This window comes from Microtus ochrogaster, chromosome 10 (assembly GCF_000317375.1).
Source record: "Microtus ochrogaster isolate Prairie Vole_2 chromosome 10, MicOch1.0, whole genome shotgun sequence".
Taxonomy (NCBI): domain Eukaryota; kingdom Metazoa; phylum Chordata; class Mammalia; order Rodentia; family Cricetidae; genus Microtus; species Microtus ochrogaster.
Genome location: NC_022016.1, coordinates 61,024,480 through 61,045,538, shown reverse-complemented (window position 1 = coordinate 61,045,538; position 21,059 = coordinate 61,024,480). Strand labels below are relative to the sequence as shown.

Sequence of the window (21,059 nt, the reverse complement as noted above, 5' to 3'; positions counted from 1 at the left end):
GACATCTATAGTATGTAATATAACAAAATACTACAGAGCAGTGAAAAGCCGACATATGCCAGGAGGTGGTGGTGCACTTCAGAGGCAGAGAAAGATGGGTCTCTGAGTTCGAGGCCAGCCTGGTCTACAAAGAAAGTTCTAGGTCAGCCAGGGCTACAGACAGAAACCCTGTCTGGGGTGGGGGATTAGAGAGGGTGGGAGTAGAATTCCAATGTACCAGGCATAGTGGTGAAGTCCTTTAATCCTAGCACTCAGGAGACAGAGGCAGAGAGATCACTATGAGATCAAGATCAGCCTGGTCTGCATAGAGAGTTCCAGGACAGTCAGCCAAAGCTACAAAGAGAAATCCGGTCTCAGGAGGGGGAAGAGAGGGAGAAGGGAAGATGTTCTAAAGCTGTGCCAATGATTCTCAGGTTTAGATCCATGCTAGCAGTTTACAGGCAACACAGGAACAGAGGACATTGTTAGAAGATATCCCAGGAATGCTATCAACATCTTAATAAACTCTATAAAAGTCCTAAATTCTCCAACAAGTTGTACATGGGAAAAGATGGATTTGATACAATATATATGTAGACCTATTTTGGATTCTGAGTCAAACCAAGCTTTTTTTTTTTTTAAAGTGAGATCATTGAGCACATCATAACATTGATCAGACATGCGATAATTTTATGAAGTATTAAATTTTAAGGTATGAACTTTTTATGACTTGCTTAAACGAAAAGGCCTGCTCTTTCAGAGATACACACCAAACTATTTACAGATAAATGCATATAAGGTCTGAGCTGAGGCTTGAGGAGTGAATTAGGCTATAAAGGAGGTCATGGTAATGAGTTAATAATTCTTAAACTAGATGTGGGGTATGTGTTAATTCTTTGCTACATTTTTTTCTATTTCCATAAATGAGTGAATTTCTTATAACAAAAAGTGTGTTTGTGGAGCTGGAGAGACGGCTCAGCTACTGAGAGCACTGTCTGCTCTTGTAGGCGAGCTGGGTTGAACTCCCAGCACTTACGTGGTGGCTCTCAACCACCTGATAACTCCAGTCCCAGGGAGTCCAACATCCTCTTCTGGCCTGGCATGTACAGACACATATGCAGACAAATTCTCATATCCATAAAATAAACAAATTTTTCAATTAAAGAAAACGTGTTTGTTGTATTAGGTATGGCGCACGTGGCCTCCTGCCTGCATGACAAGCAGCCTGCTACCCAGCCACACCCTCAGCACTGGAAGAGCTGTAAACGGAGAGAAGACAGCTCCCTGGTGAGGGTGCTTGGGAAAGCACCCACTCCATTGTGCCCCTTCCCCTATCACCACAGCTTCAACTGAGAGACACAGTTTTTCATTCTTTGGCCTCTAAGTTTTCTCCTTTAAAGGAGAATTAGTTGCTGTCGAGATAAACAGAGAAATATCAGGTATCACTTCATATCTGTGAGCACAGTATTAAGTGCTCACAATGACGGCACTTAATGTCAAAAGATTAACAGCAAACAATCAAAAGACTCTCTCTGATGCCTTTAATCCCAGCACTCGGGAGGCAGAGGCAGGCGGATCTCTGTGAGTTCGAGACCAGCCTGGCCTACAAGAGCTAGTTCCGGGACGGGCACCAAAGCTACAGGAGAAACCTGTCCTCGAAAAACCAAAAAAAAAAAAAAAAAAAAAAAAAAGACTCTCTCTGTTCATATGAGTCTCAAGGAGGTAACTGCAGTCCTGTGTAAAGGCTCAGCAAAACTTTTATTTCCACACTGAAGGGTACACTCACCCAGCTCAGGATCCCGGTTATTCCTACACTCAAACCTTGGGTGTAGACTCCACAAGAATACACACTAATTATACACACTCCCAACCTTCCTCACGCTGCAGAGTGCCAGCACTGTCCCTACACCAAAGGCCTGTAATCTGAGTTTTCTCAGGGTCTAAGGAATTCTGAGACACTTGCTGCTCTATTCAACCAGAAGGTGGTGCAATCTCTCCAAGTAGGATGTCACTCTGGCCTCACCCCAGTGTCTCTTGACACCTACAAAAAGATGCTCCCCTCAGCCAATCATCCTAAATGCAACAAGTGGATACCCAGAGTTGTGAGAAACAGCTATGTTAGGTCGGACTAAAAGTGATTTAAAACGAACATTCTTTTTCCTAAAAGAGTGCTGTTCTTTTCTAACAGCAATCCAGACTTTAAAAGAATTTCTGCCAACTTTGAAAGAAATAGCACTGGAAAGGCCTTAAGAGCTGTAGATATTTTAGAATGCCACTGTTGTCACTACAAAATCTCCTACAGGCTGTGTTCCCCACAGCACACACAGACAACAACTAAGGGCCATGATTAACCAGCAGTGTTCAAAGGTCAAGTGAGGAGAGTCTTGTCAGAGTGGATTACGACTCTTCAGGCATCCCCTAACGTATCAGACCCAACATCACCCTACCCCTCATGCTGAGACCCTAATGTGCCCAGGTTTGACATCACCAAGAAAGCAGACTTCTAATTCCAGACTTCTAGGGACAAGACCAAACCACAAGAGAAAAATTCCAAAAATGATGACACTGGGACCTAAGGATACAGCATCGTGTTTCCAGGCTCATTTTAATTCTCCTTTACAATTGCTACCCATCGTTGTTAACCAAACACGGAGAAGTGACGCAAATTCTGTCTGCAGAAGGCAATACAGGTTTCTAGGCCATAAACAAATTGAGTAACAAGAACCCGAGACCTTACCTGGAAATGCAAAATAATGGTCCAGATGAGCCCCAGGGTTAGTTTGGGGTTGCCATCCGTGATGTCGTCGTTGCGGATGTTCACTAGCTTCACCTGAAAAAGAAAGTTCAGCCGGTCTAGAGCCCGAGAAGTTTCTTTCTGGATTGATTTTTCCTCATTTTCACTATTAATATACAGTTAAATTAATTTTTGGCTGAAGAGTCTATGAATTCAAATACTTTATAGCACCACATAAAACAACTCTCATTATTCCAAAACAGGCTCCATGACACCCCTTTCAAACAGTCAAACCCTACCTCATTCTGAAGTCCCAACCACCACTGGCTTATTTAGCTTTTTCTAGAACATCATATAAATGGCATGTAACCTTTGGTACTAGGTTGTCTCCCCACCCCTATAAGAGCATAATGTTCTTGAGATTCCCTTCCAAGCTACTACATGAATGACTTGTTCCCTGTGATTGCCAGGGAGTATTCTATTGTACAGTTGTCCTGCCCTGAGATGGCCCATTCACCCATTGAAGGGTTCATGAATTATTTCCAGCTTTTGGAATTTCTGAGTTAAGCTTCAATGTTCTTGTTCAGATTGTTGTGTGGATTATGCTTTCATTTCTCTAGGGTAGACTCCTTGGATATTGTTAGATCATACATAACTAGATATACATAGCTTTGTAACAAACTGTCAAATGATTTTGCAGGGTAGCTGAACTATTCGGTACTCTCACCAGCAAAACTCACAGCATTGCAAGTCGTGTCAATAGTCAGAATCCTGACTTGTTTCTTTGGGGGTTAAAAGGGATGCCTGTTCTCCGTCATTACTCCTGCTCCTCTCTCCATTTCCTTCTCTCTGTCATAGATCTCTCTTCCGGATATAATGCCCACCTCAGTTTTACTCCTAAAACCCATTCCAAGACCATAGTGTCAAAACCCTTTCCAAGAACATAATGTGCATAGACAAACAGGTAGCCCCTCCCTTCAGGATCTACTGTCCTACTATGCAGGAAACTGAGGTCTAAGTTTGCTGGTCCTATGAGACAGGGTCTCTCTTTGTAGCCATGGCTGTTCCGATCAGTTATGTAGAGCAGACTGGCCTTGAACAGAGATCCACCTGCCTCTGCCTTCTGAGTGTTGAAGTGCTGGGATTAAAGGTATATTCCACCACCCTTGCTCTTTTTGGTTGCTTTGTTTTGTTTTAAGATATTTATTTTTATTTTCTGAGTGTTTCACTTATATGTATGCCCGATGTTCAAGGAGGCCAGAAGAGGGCATCACATTTTTTGGAATTGGCATTACAGACGGAATAAGGGGCATGTGGGTGCTAGAGATAGGAACACAGGTCTTCTGAAAGAGCAACAAGTGATCTTAACCACTGAGTCGTCTCTCTAGCCTAAAACTGAGGATTCTTAATGAAGACGTAAAGTTTTAAACAGAGTGACTTAGCAAGCCACTCATCTGCTTCAACTCCACTGGTCTTTTCTGCCGTTCTCTCACAGAGTTCTTACTACTTGGGACAGCTGGAAGGGGAGGTCTCTGTCTCGTCTACTGAACTGAAACCTATCTGTAAAGGACCCCTGTGATCTCCAATCCAGGTTACACTAAAGTTCATCTGGAAAAGGTCTTCCTTTTTCTGTACTTGGGTTCTAACCCTGGGGCGGTGTGGAGATGGGAGAAGCTGCTCTTCCTTCCCTAGTCACTAACAACCGAAAGCCACCATAAGGACGGTACCATTGTGTCCATATGGCACAGTCCTTCCCCTACCTTTGGGATGCACCTCCCTTGGCCAGCATATCTCTAATAATTTCTTCAATGACCTTAGCACTTGACTCTTATCTTCTTTTCCTTCCTTACCATCTGTCACCCTTCTTACAATCTTAACACACACATTGATAACTCAAGTGTCACCCTATCTGCAGTTTGCTTGACTTCTCAATTCTGAAGACACTTTTTTTTTTTTTGGTTTTTTTTTCGAGACAGGGTTTCTCTGCGGCTTTGGAGCCTGCCCTGGAACTAGCTCTGTAGACCAGGCTGGTCTCGAACTCACAAGAGATCCACCTGCCTCTACCTCCCGAGTGCTGGGATTAAAGGCGTGCGCCACCAACGCCTGGCCTGAAGACACTTTGGTCACCTGCATAACTAGGTTTGGGCTCCCCATTACAAGAAACTGCTCTAGTCAATCCCTGCCCTTCTGAGTCGATTATGGCTCTCATTTGCCCACATTTTCCTCCTATTATTGTCATCGATTCGATCCTCTGTCCCTATTTGCACTTCCAGCTTATCAATTCTTATTTTAGCTTGCCTGTAAAGACATTTCTGAGGTTTTTCTAACTCAACATACAGACATTCCAAGGTGGCTTCCTCTGAAATATTCCAATAGCCTCCATTTCTCCTACCATTCATTATTAAACTATGTAAACATATAGATAGATCATCAATTATAGGCCACTCGATTTGATGAGTACTGAAGCTAAAAATGTTAAGAACATGTTCCCTAGCCTAAGAGAACCTGCAGTACATTGGAGCATATGAGGAATTAACAATACAGTAATAAATGTTACATTCATACATTATTGTAGAAGCACTAAGAACATTCTCCCAAGTTAATTAGACTAAAAAAATGCAAACCATTTAATGTCATGTTGACTTACTGTTGTTAGTCAATCCTATTTATGCCAATTTTTTTCCATAGAGCTCACACCAGGGAGGTAGACCCTCTGACTCTCCCTGCCTCATCCACCTTCTTCCCTACCACAATTATCTTTACGCTTCTATCCTTTCTCCCTAATGAGAGGCAAGTCTTTTTCCCTTTCAAAAACAACTTCACCAGCAAAGCTTGGTGATACATGCTTTTATTCCCAGAACTCAGGAGGCAAGGGCAGGTAAATCTCCCATGAGTTCAAGGTAGGCCTGGTCTACATAGAGAGTTCCAGGCCAGCAAGGACAACATAGTGAGACTCTATCTGTAAATTAACTAATTACTAATAGCTAGAGAAATTGTGCTCTGCTTCTTATCCCTTGGGCCTGAGAGGACAGAGGGGTAGAGACCAGCACTGACCGGAGGAGGAGCATAGGCCCACATGTCAGGAGATTGGAGTTCAGTTCAAGTCCTAGCTCTGCTCTAACTTCTGGGATCTGGACCAGGTCACTTCAGATAGCCAGATTTCATTCTCTTTAATGCAAATAACTAAAAGAAACTGGATTCTTGGATCTCTATGATATTTTCTAGAATAGACATTTTAGGAGACTTCTATCCTTTTCTACCACCTCCCATCCCCTGGTCCTTGGTCATTTTGTTTTGAGTTAGGGTCTTACAATGTAGCCCAGCCTGGGCTCAAACTCATGATGATTCTCCTGTCTCAGCCTCCCAACTGCTGGATTATAGACATGGACCACCACACACAGCTGTGACTCTTAATTCTCCTGATAATTTTCAGTGTTTTTCTTTTACTGGCTTCTCCTCCCTTGTCTGAAACCTCTTGCTGTCTTCCTTATCTAGGAAGGAAACAATGTCTTTTGTCTTTTTCCCTTTGATATCTAGGTTTACTATGTTCCAAATATTTCCACTCTATTAAACCCTCTTCTTGGCCATACTTGGTAGTGCATCTCTATGACCCTAGTACTTGGGAGGCTGATAGAGAAGCACCTAGAGTTTGAGACCAGACTGAACTACAAGGCTTGCCTCAAAATAATAAATAATCTAGGTGTAGTGGCATATACCTTTAGTCTCAGCACTCTGGAGGCAGAGGTAAGCAGATCTCTGTAAATTTGAGGCTAGCCTGGTCTATATGGTAAGTTTCAGACCAGTTTGAGCTACATAGTGAGACTCAGAAAAAAAGAAGGAAAGGAGCGAGGGAGGGAGGGAAGGAGGGAGGCAGGCAGGCAGACACAAATAAATAGCCAGCCATTCCCTTAAGTCACTACTGGGGATTTTGCTTAGTGATAGAGTCCTTCCTTGCTTATTGAGCACATGGCCTTGGGTTCAATACCCAGAACCACAAAAGCCATCACTGCATGAGAGTCATACCTTTTCCTCAGACTGATATGTCTGACTAACTACCCTGGACTTCCCTTGTCCTACCAGTTGGTTTTTTTTTTTTTTGCTTTTTTTTGCTTTTTCGAGACAGGGTTTCTCTGTGGTTTTGGAGCCTGTCCTGGAACTAGCTCTTGTAGACCAGGCTGATCTCGAACTCACAGAGATCTGCCTGCCTCTGCCTCCAAAGTGCTGGGATTAAAGTCCTACCACTTTCTTCACAGGATTTTTTTATCTTCATTTTGAACCCCCATAGGTCTTTTAGTTTCATCTTTGTTCATGAACATGGATCCTCTCAAAAAAGCACAAGTTCTGTGTAAGGACAAAGAGTCCGAATTGGATCCCATTGGATGTTCTTACCTGCCGCTGCTTTAAGAAGTCCAGGGCAATCTGCACATTCTGCAGCCTGTGAAAACGCATCCTGCCCTTCTCCCGAGGCTGCAATGAAAAACAGGGATGCTAATTTTAGCTATGCCAATTTACCTCTACACAGCCTTTCCTCTTTCATTTCAAGTACTAAAAGACCACACAAGAATTCCTCAGGGCTGAAGCCAGGCGTGGGAGCATTAGATGAAGCACCTTTGAGAGCAGGGCCTGCATGTATGGACCAGACACTCAGCAGCTGACAATGCCTTGCATCACACAAACCACAAACTAATCTGAGCTCCGTCACTGCACCGGTGTCGCCTCCTCCACAGGCTCTTCTGTGGCTGTGTGTAGCAGAGCTTGCTGTGAGGTTAATAGGAACATAGAGTATAGTTCTATGGCTCCTAAAAGCACAGTTGCCTGCACTGCAGAGAAAAGCCATAAAGTCCTAACGGCATAACTCAGTAACAAGTAGAACCAACCGTATTGCAAACTGGCCAGAGAAGGATGACTGACTCTAGGAGGGCAATTTTTAAGTACAGAGAAAGAAGTTAAAGGTGTCCAAGAAAAGCTAAAAAGGAAAAAAAAGGGGGGGGGGAGAAAAAGAAAAATCTAAACTGGGAGAGAAAATCTAGGAATTAATCCATCTCCCACGAAGGTGAGTGTCACCCTATTCTTTCCAGCCAGACATCCACAACTGAAATTCTCAGAGCAATGAAGTCTTAATGGTGACGGGCTGTTTAAAAATCACGAAGAAAACTGCTTATGCCACTTAATCCTTGGGTCACACAACAAAGCAAAAAACAAAAGTCATCTCTTTATCTGGTGCCTGTCACCCTTGCCCAGGGGCTCAATCATGACTGCTAGGAGGTGAGTAAGGGCTGCCCGCCCAGCGAGTGCTATAAACAGGCATCTGCTCTCACAGCTCTTCACTTTGCAGTGCTGATTTATTTTTCTAAGGCTGGAGCTAGGGCATCATCCTCATTAGATTATCAACTCATTTGTAAATATTAAATTGATACACGAATTAAAGGCTGACCAAATATAAGGTAGTTCTGTGGTAGGGTCTGTAATAAGGAAATGTTATAGCAGCAAAAAAGTAGCCCAACACAAGAGAGAAGAGAGTGTTCCTTCTGGTACATGCTAGCATTTCCAAACAACATTCTCCAAATGGGATATTGTACAGAAATGCCAAGGCCTCTCTGCAAAACAGGATAACTTCTTCTGTGAAGCTTTAGGGACATTTTTTCTTCAGTAAGAGCCTTTGTTCAATCATTTCAAACCAACTATGAATACAACTTAGAGAATTACAGTCTAAAATAAAATTCTAAGGCAATGGGGAAGGGAGATGAAAAGATGACTTGAAGAGCTCAGGGATTGGGGAGTGTCACCCTGTCTCTGAAAACAGATTATGGGTTATAGTTTAGGATCTATCTCCAAAAGTAAACAGCTAGGAGCATGCTAGTTAAAATCTGTTCCTTACAGTAACTAGAGAATTACTGACCAAAGCCAAAGTATCTCATGCAGTGAGTTTGCAAACAACACTTTATTTTGAAAACAATTGGCATGTGCTTGGTAAGAACCCAGAGGCTGGAAAAGTGGAGAGAGATATCAGTTAGTCTATACTGTGGAACTGTGAGCAACTGATTTTCATGCTGTCAGCTACACGACCAAAGTTCTGCAATCGATTCAGGCAACGCAACAAGGCCAGCAGAAAGCCATAGGTCTCCAGGTCACAAAGGGACTTGACATTTCCAAGTACTGTGATTATTTTTGTGCCAATCATCCTGAGATAAGCAAAACATTCCCACTTCAGGATTCTCTAATAGTAGTAATAGACACAATTAGTTTTAACTATTTTCTTTGGGACCCATATTCCCTGGTGGAAAGAGAAAGCAATTGGTGACCAAGCTACTTGAAGACCTTGAGAACTCTGGCCTCTCTGATGGCCCTGTAGTGCCAGCTGGAATGCGGGCATTCCCAGGAAGACCTACTACATCATCATCATCTTCCTCCTCCTGATCCTCGCTGTTTGTATGGCGCCAGGAGGGCATGCTCACAAGACGAAGGGTCTTCAGCCCTGCTGGCTCCTTTGACCACCAACCAAAGAAAACACAACAGAGGAACAGAAAAGAAACACACACACACACACACACACACACACACACACACACACACACACACAAAATGAATAAATGTTTTTTTTTAAAAAAGTGAAAACACCACCCACCTCCAAAAGAGAGAAAAATAATCAAGTTAAGATAAGAATAGAATATAATGCATGCTTCTGGTTTTGAGAATGTCATCAATTCTCCATGTCTGCCTCCCCTACATTTGTAAAATCTGCTATGGGAGGAAAAGAAGACAAGAGAAACTCTGAAAGACATAACAAGCCAGGCAATAGTGGCTCACGTTTTTAATCCCAGCACTCAGGAGACAGAGGCAGGTGGATCTCTAAGTTCAAGGCCAGCCTGGTCTACAGTAGTGAGTTCCAGGAGAGCCAGGACTGCTACACAGACAGAGAAACCCTGTCTCGAAAAAACAAACAAAAAAAGGATGACCTTCCAACATGAAACTCACTGTTAACTCATCAATACAATAATCAATTTTATGAGATAGACTGAAGTAGTGCTGCGGAATAAAGTCCACCAGACAAGAATGGAATTCACCAGATTATGAATGAGGGCCAGAAGAGAACTAGGAGAATATATGCTAGTTATGGTAACAAAGGCTTATGGCAATCCTGGCCACTAAAAATACATGTAAATAATTGCTCTACAAGTTTTTTTTTAATTAAACCCAAAACAAAGGGCTCAGTGAAGCCAAGCCCCAATCCTAGAAGGAGTTGAACATCAAATAAGCAGTGAAATGTAGTCTGCCAAATTCTATTCTTTTAACACAACAAACAGTGACTAAGAATCCACCAGAGGCATCGAGTGGGCTGAGATTCAGACAGCTTATGCTGTGCGCCTCTGCAGGTCTCTTTCCCCAACAGATGCTTCCAATATCCAAGTGAAAACTGCGTTGCCTATGGCACTAAAGAGAGAGACACTGGAGCACAAGAAACACTTGCTCCCATCAGGCTTAGATATCTGAAACAAACATCCCAAGGAGTGTTATTTTAACACCTCAGACAAAGCAAGTATAATATAAGACCCATCCTTTGACAGGCCAGGAGGCCCAGTCAGGATTTCCTTTCCCGCAAGCATTCTCTACAGAGCCCATCGGTACTTCTTTCTGAGACTACGTACAGGCACCAACTTCAGCATTTGCGAGATTCAACAGATCATGGAAGAAAATTAGATAAAACACCTGGGCTTTTAAATTAAAATTTAAATCCTTAGCTGAATATGGAAAATTAGAAGAAAAAAAACAATAAAATATAATAGAGAACTGGGGAGTCTATAAACAAAACAACAACCTATAGGAAGGAAATGCAATTTATAAAAAAAAAAACTTTAAACACGAATAAATGTTCCTGAAATATTAGTATCTAGAGAGAAATGAAGAATGATGAAGAAGTTGTCAGGCAGTACAAAGTACAACTATTTCTGATTTTATCAAGACATAAAACCTACAGCTGGAGATACAGTTTAGTTGTACAGTGCCTTCTAGCAGGTGAGGCCTCAGGTTCAATCCTTAGAGATCAGGGGAGAGGGGTCTCACATGACAATACATAATGCATAAACTGAGATGATGTTGCTTGTAAACTATATGCCTCTGTTAGAAATAAAGTGTATCAATAACCTTTTCTACTCCTTCCTGCTACCCAGTGGAGCAAGCAGGTCATCTCTATGGACTGCTGTCAGTAGCCTCACTTGCAGGATACTCATTAGAAGAAAGGCTCTTACCAGTTTGATGCCCGAGAGAACCTCTAACAGGGAGATCAGGTTGTGTCCATCCCGAAGGTCTTCATATAGATCATTGATGTGTTTGCGAACCTGTGAAGGACAGTGAGACAAGCCAGTCATTATCTGACCTGGAATCATTTGATCGTCCACCAGACAATATCTAGTTCTAGATAAATCTGAGAACTAAAAAATGGGAATCAAGAAGCAATAATAAAACTCAGGAATTACTAAGTCTGAGCAAAACTCATATGGAATAATAGTGTTTATCACAGTATATGTGTTTTCTAAATTGAAGCCAGGTCTATCATATTCTAACCAACACTGGTTATATTCTAGAAAGCGTGACAAGGACATAGAGAATCAATTATCCTGAAAACATGTCAAGAATGACTACAGACTGGCTAAAATGGGCAGATGAAGCCACTCAGTGCCTGAAAATTCTTCTGGGATGCTAAGAAAAAGCCAAAAGAGAGACACCCAACATTTTACTTGGCATATTCCAATGTAAACAATCTCTTGCTACATATTTCTAATAATAAATTTGAGAATTATCTTTAATTTTTAAATTGTATTTTATTTATTTATTTATTTTTTATTTTCGAGACAGAGTTTCTCCATAGCTTTTGGTTCCTGTCCTGGAACTAGCTCTTGTAGACCAGGCTGGCCTCGAACTCACAGAGATCCGCCTGCCTCTGCCTCCCGAGTACTGGGATTAAAGGCGTGCGCACCACCGCCCGGCTTTTAAATTGTATTAATCGAAATAAATACAATTGTATAGTTAAAACTATGGTTAAAAAACAGATCTCACTTTGAAAAATGTGGTTGATGTTGAACATGACTGTGGGTATTTTGTCATTCCTAGTTTACACATGAGGATTCAGCACAGCCCAAGCTCACGAAGTGGAGGCTTTGGCTTCAGTTTGGTACTTTTGGCTTATTCTTCCCCATTAAGCATTAGGCTGTATGGGCAGTCACCATCTTCTCTTCTGAAGAATTGTACTGTAAAATTTATTATTCTGATTCCACAGAAGACACAGGGAGTAGAGGCTTCAAAGAACTCAGGTCTCATAGCTATGGCTTTGCTGCCACAAGTCTTCTGACTCTGAGTTTATAAACAATTCCACTAAGAGATACTAAGAGAAGACTGATAAAAATGGGAAGAAAACAATTCTTACACAAATAAATTTCTAGACAACAAAAGAAAGGATGTTTTCAGAAGTAATGAGTTCAAGCTGTGAGATCCTGTTTCAAAACAAAAAGCAGTTTGGGAGTTAGATGATGTAGGCGGGTTATCTGTCTATGTGTTATTTTCATTGGTTAATAAAGAAACTACTTTGGCCCTTTGATAGGACAGAAAATTAGGTAGGCAGAGTAAACAGAACAGAATGCTGGGAAGAAGGGAAGTGAATCAGTCACCATGCCTCTCCTCTCCAAGATGGACACAGTTAAAATCCTTCCCTGTAAGCCACTACCCTATGGTGCTACACAGATTAATAGAAATGGGTTAATCAAGATGTGACAATTAGCCAATAAGAGGCTGAAACTAATTGTTTAATGAATGCAGTTTGTGTGTTGTTATTTCGGGTGTAAAGCTAGCCGTGCAGGAGCCGGGCAGGATGAAAATGAAAAGCAGGCCTGCTCACCACATCACCACAGAGAGACATCAGTATATAAAGCCTTATAAGTAAGAAGATCTAAGTTTGATCTCCAGCACTCATGTAAAATGCTGGGTACAATGGCAAGCATTTGTAACACAATACTAGAGATCAGAAATCCTTGCTTGGCCAGCCAGTCTAGGCTAATTGGAAAGCCCCAGATCCAAGTGACAAACCCTGTCTTAAAAAACAAGATGGGGGGTGGCAGTGATGGTGGCACACGCCTTTAATCTCAGCACTCGGGAGGCAGATCTCTCTGAGTTCAAAGCCAACCTGGTCAACAGGGCGAGCTCCAGGACAGGTTACACAAAGAAACCCTGTCTGGGGGGTGGGGGAAGGGGAGGAGGAGGATGGTAGCTTGAAGAAGAACAACACCACAGGTTGCCCTCTTTTATTTTTATATAATTTATTATACATTTATAACTTAATTTTAATAATGATTATATTTGACAACCAGCTTAAAAATTGCTGAGCATTTAACATTTTGTTCTCATGATTCTACAGAGCCAGACCTGTTGTGTAATAACTTTTTTTGTACACTGTGAAGATGTGTCTTTGTCAAGGCACCTTCTGACTGGTTTAATAAAGATATGAATAAGCCAGGCGGTGGTAGCGTGTGCCTTAAATCCCAGCACTTGGGAGGCAGAGGCAGATGGATCTCTGTGAGTTCGAGGCCATCCTGCTGTACAAGAGGTAGTTCCAGGACAGGCTCCAAAACTACAGAGAAACCCTATCTTGAAAAAAATAAAGAAAACAACAACAATAAAAACCAAACAGAAAAAGGATATGAATGGCCAACAGGTAGGCAGGAAGAAGTTAAGCGGGACGTCAGGGCAGAGAGAGGAAGAAGAGAAGAATCAACACATGGAAGTGACACCAAAAGATGTGGAAAGGAAACAGGAAGCACAAACTGAAAGAGAGATAAAAAGTCACAATGCAAAATGTAGATTAATATAAATGGGTAACGTTCTAAGAGCTAGTGGGACAAGCCTAAGCTATAGGCCGAGGTTTTATAATTAATAGTAAGTCTCTGTGTCATTTTTTGTGAGCTAGCGGCCCAAAGGAACATCTGACTACACAAACCAGACCAACAACTCCAAGATATCAACATTTTCTCCCTCAAATGATTCAATGTTTCAAGATTTTGTTGTACATAAAGCATAGTCAACTGCTAACAAATGAAGAGATCATAAAGGCTAGAAGGGGGAAAATTCAAATACAGCAAGTTTTAAATGTCAGTGAAAAGACCTCCAAATGGAAATGTTCTTGAAGCTGTGGGAATGATCAGAATTCACCCAGGCCAGCTGAGAGCTTCACTTTAGAAGCCATATGAATTGAGATGCTAGCTAAAGACATGGGGATACTGGGTTTTCACAGATAGGAGTAAGAAAGAACAGAGTGCTAGGAATGGGGCCTTGGGGAGTAGCCTAAATTAGAAGTCAGGAGATGGAAAAACAATCAATAAAATAGAGGCCAGGAGTGGGGTGGAAGAAAGAAAAACTAAGCAAAGAAAAAGCAGAAGCAGTAAGAGAAAGAAGAAAAAAAAAAAGCACAGTCAAGGGAGGAGATTGTAGCATGAAAGAAGTGTGACAGGGATCAAGGAAGGTGGCAACTAAAACTGTTTCAAGTTTTTAAAAATCATCATTATCATCATTATTTTTATGTGGTGTGTGTGTGCGTGCACACACGTATGGATTGTGAATGCAAGCCTATGGAGGTCAGAGGACAACTTCAGGAGTCAGTTTTCTTACTTCCACAGTGAGTTTCCAGAATTAAACTCAGGTTATCAGGCTTACACAGAAAGTGCTTTTACCCACTGGTCCTTTTTAAAAAATGTTTTATGCCCCTATAAATTAGTACAAGTTGGTTGTATGTGCAAGCATGCAAGTTGAGAAAATTTTCAAGAGAATAATATAATGGAAATCATACCATAAATTAGCAAATGGCCAAGTTAAAAAAATTTCAGGACCTGGGAACATAGCTCAGTGGTGAAGTGCTAGCCTGATGGACACAAAGCCCTGGGCTCACTCTCTGGTATCATTTGTTTTTTAAAAGGACACACTGGTTAAGAGTACTTCTGCTCTTTGAGAAGACCTGAGTTTAGTTACTAGCACCCATGTAAGGTAGCTCCTAACTACCAACACTCCAGCTTTCAGGGATCCAATGCCCTCTTCTGGTATTACAACACACATGTGGCATACGGGTGCATGTGCACACATACATGGATCATTTTTTAAATGCTAGAAAATAACTCATAATTGATTATAAAAAGGGACAACTGAGGAGATATATTATTTTTTAATTACATTTTTGGTAGGCATGATGGCAGACACCTATAATCCTAGCACTCAAGAAGCACAATCAGGAGAATAAGGAGATTGAAGACCAACATGAGCTAGAGGAAACCTTGTCTCAAAATACTGCTCATGGTACAGACCTAAACAGAGAACACACAACAGATGAATATCAAATGGCTGAAAGAAACCTAGTTCCAGGACAGGCTCCAAAACTACCTAAAGACCCAGCAATACCACTTTTGGGTATATACCCAAAGGATGCTCAATCATACCACAAGGACATGTGCTCAACTATGTTCATAGCAGCATTATTTGTAATAGCCAGAACCTGGAAACAACCTAAATGACCTTCAACCAAAGAATGGATAAAGAAAATTTGGCATATTTACACAATGGAGTACTACTCAGCAGTTAAAAAAAAAATAACATCTTGAAATTTGCAGGCAAATGGTTGGATCTAGAAAAAAACAATTTGAGTGAGGTAGCCCAGACCTGTAGTGATATTTCATTTATATTTTAATAAATAAAGCTTGCCTGAAGATCAGAGAATAAAACAGCCCAGCCGATCAACCTTACAGACAGGTAGTTGTAACACACACCTCTAACTCCAGCCTTGGAGAAGACTATAAGGCGGGAGGAGGCAGCTCTCACACACAGTCTCACTCTAGATCCCTGGAGACAAGACCACCATTTCGGCTGAGGTTGAGGTAGAGCCAGTGGCTGGCTGTTTTGCTTTTCTGACCTTCAGGATGAACCCCAATTTCTGTCCCTGGATTTTTATTAATTATGCTACACAGACCCAGAAAGACAAATAAAGTATGTACTCACTCATAAGTGGCTTTTAGACATAAAGCAAAGAAAAATCAGCCTAAAGTTCACAACTCTAGAGAACCTCGACAACAAAGAGGACCCTAACAGAGACCTACATGGATCTACACAGGAAGAAGAAAAAGTCAAGAAGATCTCCTGAGTCACAGGAGAGGGGAGGAAAAAAGGGGAGCAGAGAAAAATGTATATTGCAATAAAAACCAATTTAAAAAAACCACTCATCCCTTTCCACCTTGAACTTGATATACATGATTCTTCTTTTCAGGGCTGCTTTGTTTTTGAAATGGGGTTCTATTACATTGCCCAGGCTGCTCAGAACTCCTGGTCCCCACAATACTTCTACTTCTGCTTCCCAAACACCGGGGTCTGCGTGCATAGCCACTGCAGGAAGTGCCAGAGCTGGATCCAGATCACTGTGCCCTTATTTTTAGCTGCGTTCTTCTCCTTAAAAGTCTTCGATAGTCTCTACAGCAACAACAGCAAACAGCTTTCCTGTGTCATTTTTCTGACACTGGGAAAGTTGATCCAAAAACTCTCCTCTAAGATAATGTATTAAAGGAAATGCAGCAGCTTAATGTCCTTGACCCAACTAAGTAGAAGAACAACAAACAAGGAAGTTTTCAGACAGGCGTAGAGGCGCACACCTTTAATTCCAGCATTTGGGAAGCAGGAGCAGGTGGATCTCTGTGGGTTTGAGGCCAGCCTGGTCTACAGAGATAGTTCCAGCACAGCAGAAAGAAACCCCGTCTCAACAAAAGAAAACAAAACAAGCGCTGCAGTGTGTCTCAGGTTCTTGTCTCCATTTTTGAAAAGATGGGTAAAGGATGTGGTATTAGAATACCTGTTTTTTTTTTTTCAAGACAGGGTTTCTCTGTGGTTTTTGGAGCCTGTCCTGGAACTAGCTCTGTAAACCAGGCTGGTCTTGAACTCACAGAGATCCGCCTGCCTCTGCCTCCCGAGTGCTGGGATTACAGGCGTGCGCCACCATCGCCCGGCTAGAATACCTGTTTAGTATGTGCAAGTTTCTGGGTTCAGTTCTCAGAATGAAATTTGGGGTCAGATGGGAAGAGTTTGGAGAGTAGTGAACCCTCTAGGCGGCCTGAGCAGGGGCTGCATACCAAACAGTGCTGGGAACCCTCAGTGTTGTCCTAGATTCAACTGAGTCTCCGACTGTACCGGGAAGTCAGATGTGGCACTGCACACGAGTAATCTCAGCACTTGAAAGACTGAAATAGGAAGCAGGAAAGTGAGGCCACCCTGGGCTTGAGTGAGACTCTGTCTCAAAAACCCAAACCACACAAAAGGTAAGGAGGGGTGCAGGGAGAACTAAATCTAGAATTTGAGGGGCTTAATTGGTTTTGATATTACACTGGCCTATTGACCAAAGAAAGAATCTGAGTGTAGTTTTACAGCCAAACAAAAGATGCCTGAGTTTCACAAAATAAATTTTGTTCCCTAACATTCAATCGAAAGTTCAAAAACTTCAGTCTTAGTAGACTGATTGTGGTTAGTAGTGGATCTCGCTCTCCTAAACATCCCACGATGAAAAAGTGCTGCTGGAATCAGACAGCCTGAAAATGATGGAAACAGCCCAGAGATTCAGTAAAGCTCTGGCTGGCCTCCAGTGTCCAACAATGCTGTGATGTGTTCCTCTAGTTCCCCTTTCCCAGGCCTCCTGTCATCACACAGTACTGAGGCAGAGGTCCAACAGGCAACATCAGCTACAAAGGAGTATCAGAGGGCCAGAGCAATTGAAACCAAATACAAAGTTTAGTGGTCCAGCTTGAAACAGACATTTGGCTTGTCCAACCGTTACAGACCTAGTGGCCTTGATAACGGCTTATGAATGCCCCTAACCTCTGTCCCTCACTAGCTGCACGATCTTGGGGAACTCATTTCACCTCTCTAATTTTCACCTCTTTTGTCATGAAAACTGAGAGGATTATATTCTAAAATCCATAAAAGATAGCATCATTATTTAGGCAGCAGCCCTCTTCAGAGGTTACTGTAAAAACAAATCAGAGAAAATGCACTTAGTAAGCTATACAGCACTACTACTATTTACTCAAGATAGCAAATATTATTGGCTATCCCTCATGTCCCAGCGCAATGCTCGAAGCTAAAGTAATATTATACCGTTTCAGTCTCCATGGGCACTCTAACAGGAGACAGTATGCAAACACACAGGCAACTGTTCCAAGTGACTCAGAATAGAGAGGGGATTGCAAGTCACTTATTGTAAGGAATGTAGGTCAGAAAGATTATATCCCTTAGCCAAAAATGGTCAGTAGACGGTGGCCAAGCATAGGAAACTGGGGTGAGCATTCTAGGAAGAGGAAGAAATAAAGCAATAAAGAAGAACAAGGACTTCAGGGAGCAGTTAACAGGTGTGACCACAGCAGAAGTTTCTGGAAATGAAGCTGGAGAAGGAAGTTAGAGCCAGGTTAAGAAGGACTCTGAAGAAGGACGGGGAGGCATATCAAATCATCAGAGATCAATTAGAGATAACTGGAAACCACTCTAGGAATTTACAGCAGTAAATAAGCTTTTGGTTGTTGTCCTCTTTCTGCCCCGCCTCTCTTTTGTCTTTGCTGGTTCAGAAACCACAAAACTGCAAAACAAAACAAAAACAAGACGCATTCCTCTTCAAGATTGTGATGGTTAGATTTAATTATCATCCTGGCACAACCTAGATTTGCCTAGCAAGAGAGTCTCAATGAAGGATTGTCTAGATCAGGTTGGCCTATAGGCATGCCTGGGAGGTATTTTTCCTAACTGCATTAACTGAGATGGGAAGCCAAAACCTAAATGTGGGTAGGCCATTTGTGGGCTGGGCCATGAACTGTTCAAGCACGTGTGCATTTATTCCTCTGCTCTTGACTGTGGATGCAATGTGATTAACTGCTTCAACTGCCTGCTGGGACTTCCCACAATGAGGGACTGTGACCTAGAATTGTTGCCAGATAAACCCTTTCTCCCCTAAAGTTGTTTTATCTAAATGCTCTCATAACAATGGAAAGAAACTAGAACAAAGATACAATCTGAAAACAAAAACTGTAATCTTGCAGGAAGAATAAGGCATATAATTTCAGTAACAAATACATAAGGAAGACTAAGAGGTGCACGAAGGAAAGGGTGGTTGATTCTACATGGGAGAGTCAGGAAAATATTTATTGAAGGATATTAAGTTGATAGCCAAGGATATTAAGTTGATAGCCAAAACAACCGGAGGGAGAGCAGAGCAAAGACACGGAGAAGTAAAACAGCAGGTCTCACAGCTTGGCAACAACTTTAGATAGGAGAGGAATTTGGCACTATGGGGGTGGGGAGGATAAGAAAAGTAGGCTGTGATCCCTCCCACCACTCCTCAGGGACCACCGGCAGTTAATGGTTGCTGAGGAAAACGTGCTTTCTTCAGTAGCAGCCACTGGTAAGTTGAAAACCCTAATTAAACTCACTGGTTCTCTTCCTTTCCCCAACACTTCAACCCCCAATACATGGCAGAAGCCAGAGCTGGTTTTACATGTTAAGGAACATGTGTTATAAACTGAGGTCTAAAATTTCAGTTTCCTGTTTTAGTGGTGTAACTTTGAACAAGCTGCACATCCTCCCTAAACCTTATTTTCCTCACTGACAAAATAAGGTTATTAATAGAACATTCAGCACGGTCAGTGAAGGACTGTGAGCTAATCCTTGGAAGGACTTACTCTAAAACGTCTGACTTATTGGAAGACATCAATAAACTACCAATACCAATGTCACAATCAGTGTCACTACAGGCCACTTTGTTAGGAGACTGTGATGGTGGGCAAGGCAAGAAATGAAGACTCCCTGGACACAAGCACAAATGACAGATGTGAAAAACACAGAAGCAAGCCATCTTTCTGAGCTGACTGATTAGATTTGGTAACAAGAAACAGACAGATTACTATTGGCAGTCCTGAATCAAATATGATTCTAGATTCCTGAGCAGAACAAAAGGCAATTTGAGATGTGTCAAATATAGGATACACCTGGGTAACCTGCAGATGAATCAGTCAAGTAAACCTGAGAAAGGCACATGTGGGCTTGAGGTAAAAAGTGGGAAAGGCTCTTTTTCTTCAGGTTTTGTGATTTAAAAACCACCCTCACTGTAGCTGCCACTGAACCAGTGGTACTAAGGAACTACGTCTGATTTATGTAATACCTCCTGGTTCGGTTTCCTGAACGACTGACCCAACTGAGAAAAAGAAAATCCAATCAACCAAATTTTCTGTCTGTGCCTTTAAAGCCATGTGGTTCAGATAGGTGTGCCTTACCATGTGAGGGAAAGCCACCATAACTTACACATAATTAAAGAGAGAGAGGGGGCACAAAAACAGAAACAAAGGAAAGAAAAATGAGGCCTCTTAAAAAAAGAGAAAGAAGTTGTATGATAACTTGTTTTGATAAAGTTTAAGCATCTAGATTCAATGGGATCATCCTGTGGCCACTTCTACTTGTGTTTCTTTGTATTGCAGCAATCAAACAATCACTATGACTAAAAGAAACAAAATTGCTAAAGAACATAGAATAAGACAAGAGCATGGTCAAGGGGAGAACCCTGGAAACATCAACACAGAAGAGGGAAACAAAGAAAAAAGCCAGCGAAAGAGGCAGAAAAGGGATGAGGATGTAGCTGAGTGGACAGAGTGCTTGCCTAGCAGGCACAAAGCCATAGGCTGTCCCAGACCACATAAAGCACCAAAAGCAGAGGCAGAAGGAGCAAGAGTTCAAGATCATCCTCAACTATACAGATGAGACCAGTCTGTCTCATAAAGAAATAGAAAGAGGGTGGGGGTAGGAAACAGAAAAAAACAACATTTATAGAGAGCAAAATGACTGAGGGAGAAGCAGTGTTTCTATAAGTCAACAGAGTGGAGGGTTCCAAGGAATAGATTACAGTGTTAGGTACAAAAGAGAAGTCAGGCGACAAACAGGAAGATAAAGCTATATCACTGAATATAGCAATTGTATTGTAGATTGCTGCTGCAGTCAGATAGAGGGGCAGAGACAGGCAGATCTCAAATTCAAGGGAAGCCTGGATTACAATAGTGAGCCCCTGTCTCAAAATAAGGGCTGAGGAAAAGCAAGATGGCTCAGCAAACAAAGGTTCTCACCTCCAAGCCACCTGAGCTTCTGGAGTTTCACAAGGTGGAGAAAACCAACTCCTGCCAAGTTGTTCCCCAACCACCAGATATGCACCATGGCACACACTCACAAGCACCCACCTACACACGCACACGCTCACAAGCACCTACCTGTATACACACACATGCTCACAAGCACCCACCTGTATACA

At 42.1% G+C, this 21,059-nt stretch overlaps 1 protein-coding gene across 1 annotated transcript in view; it reads right to left on the bottom strand.

Annotated features, from left to right (window-relative positions):
* Macf1 (microtubule-actin crosslinking factor 1) overlaps window positions 1-21,059 on the bottom strand; it is a 342,147-nt gene that overhangs the window by 180,847 nt on the left and 140,241 nt on the right. Inside the window, exons 4-6 of the mRNA XM_026782286.1 lie at window positions 10,960-11,049; window positions 7,103-7,180; window positions 2,717-2,809 (exon numbers count right to left, since the gene is read on the bottom strand). Of these exons, the coding sequence (XP_026638087.1) occupies window positions 2,717-2,809; window positions 7,103-7,180; window positions 10,960-11,049 (261 nt within the window). The remainder of the gene's footprint in view (window positions 1-2,716; window positions 2,810-7,102; window positions 7,181-10,959; window positions 11,050-21,059) is intronic.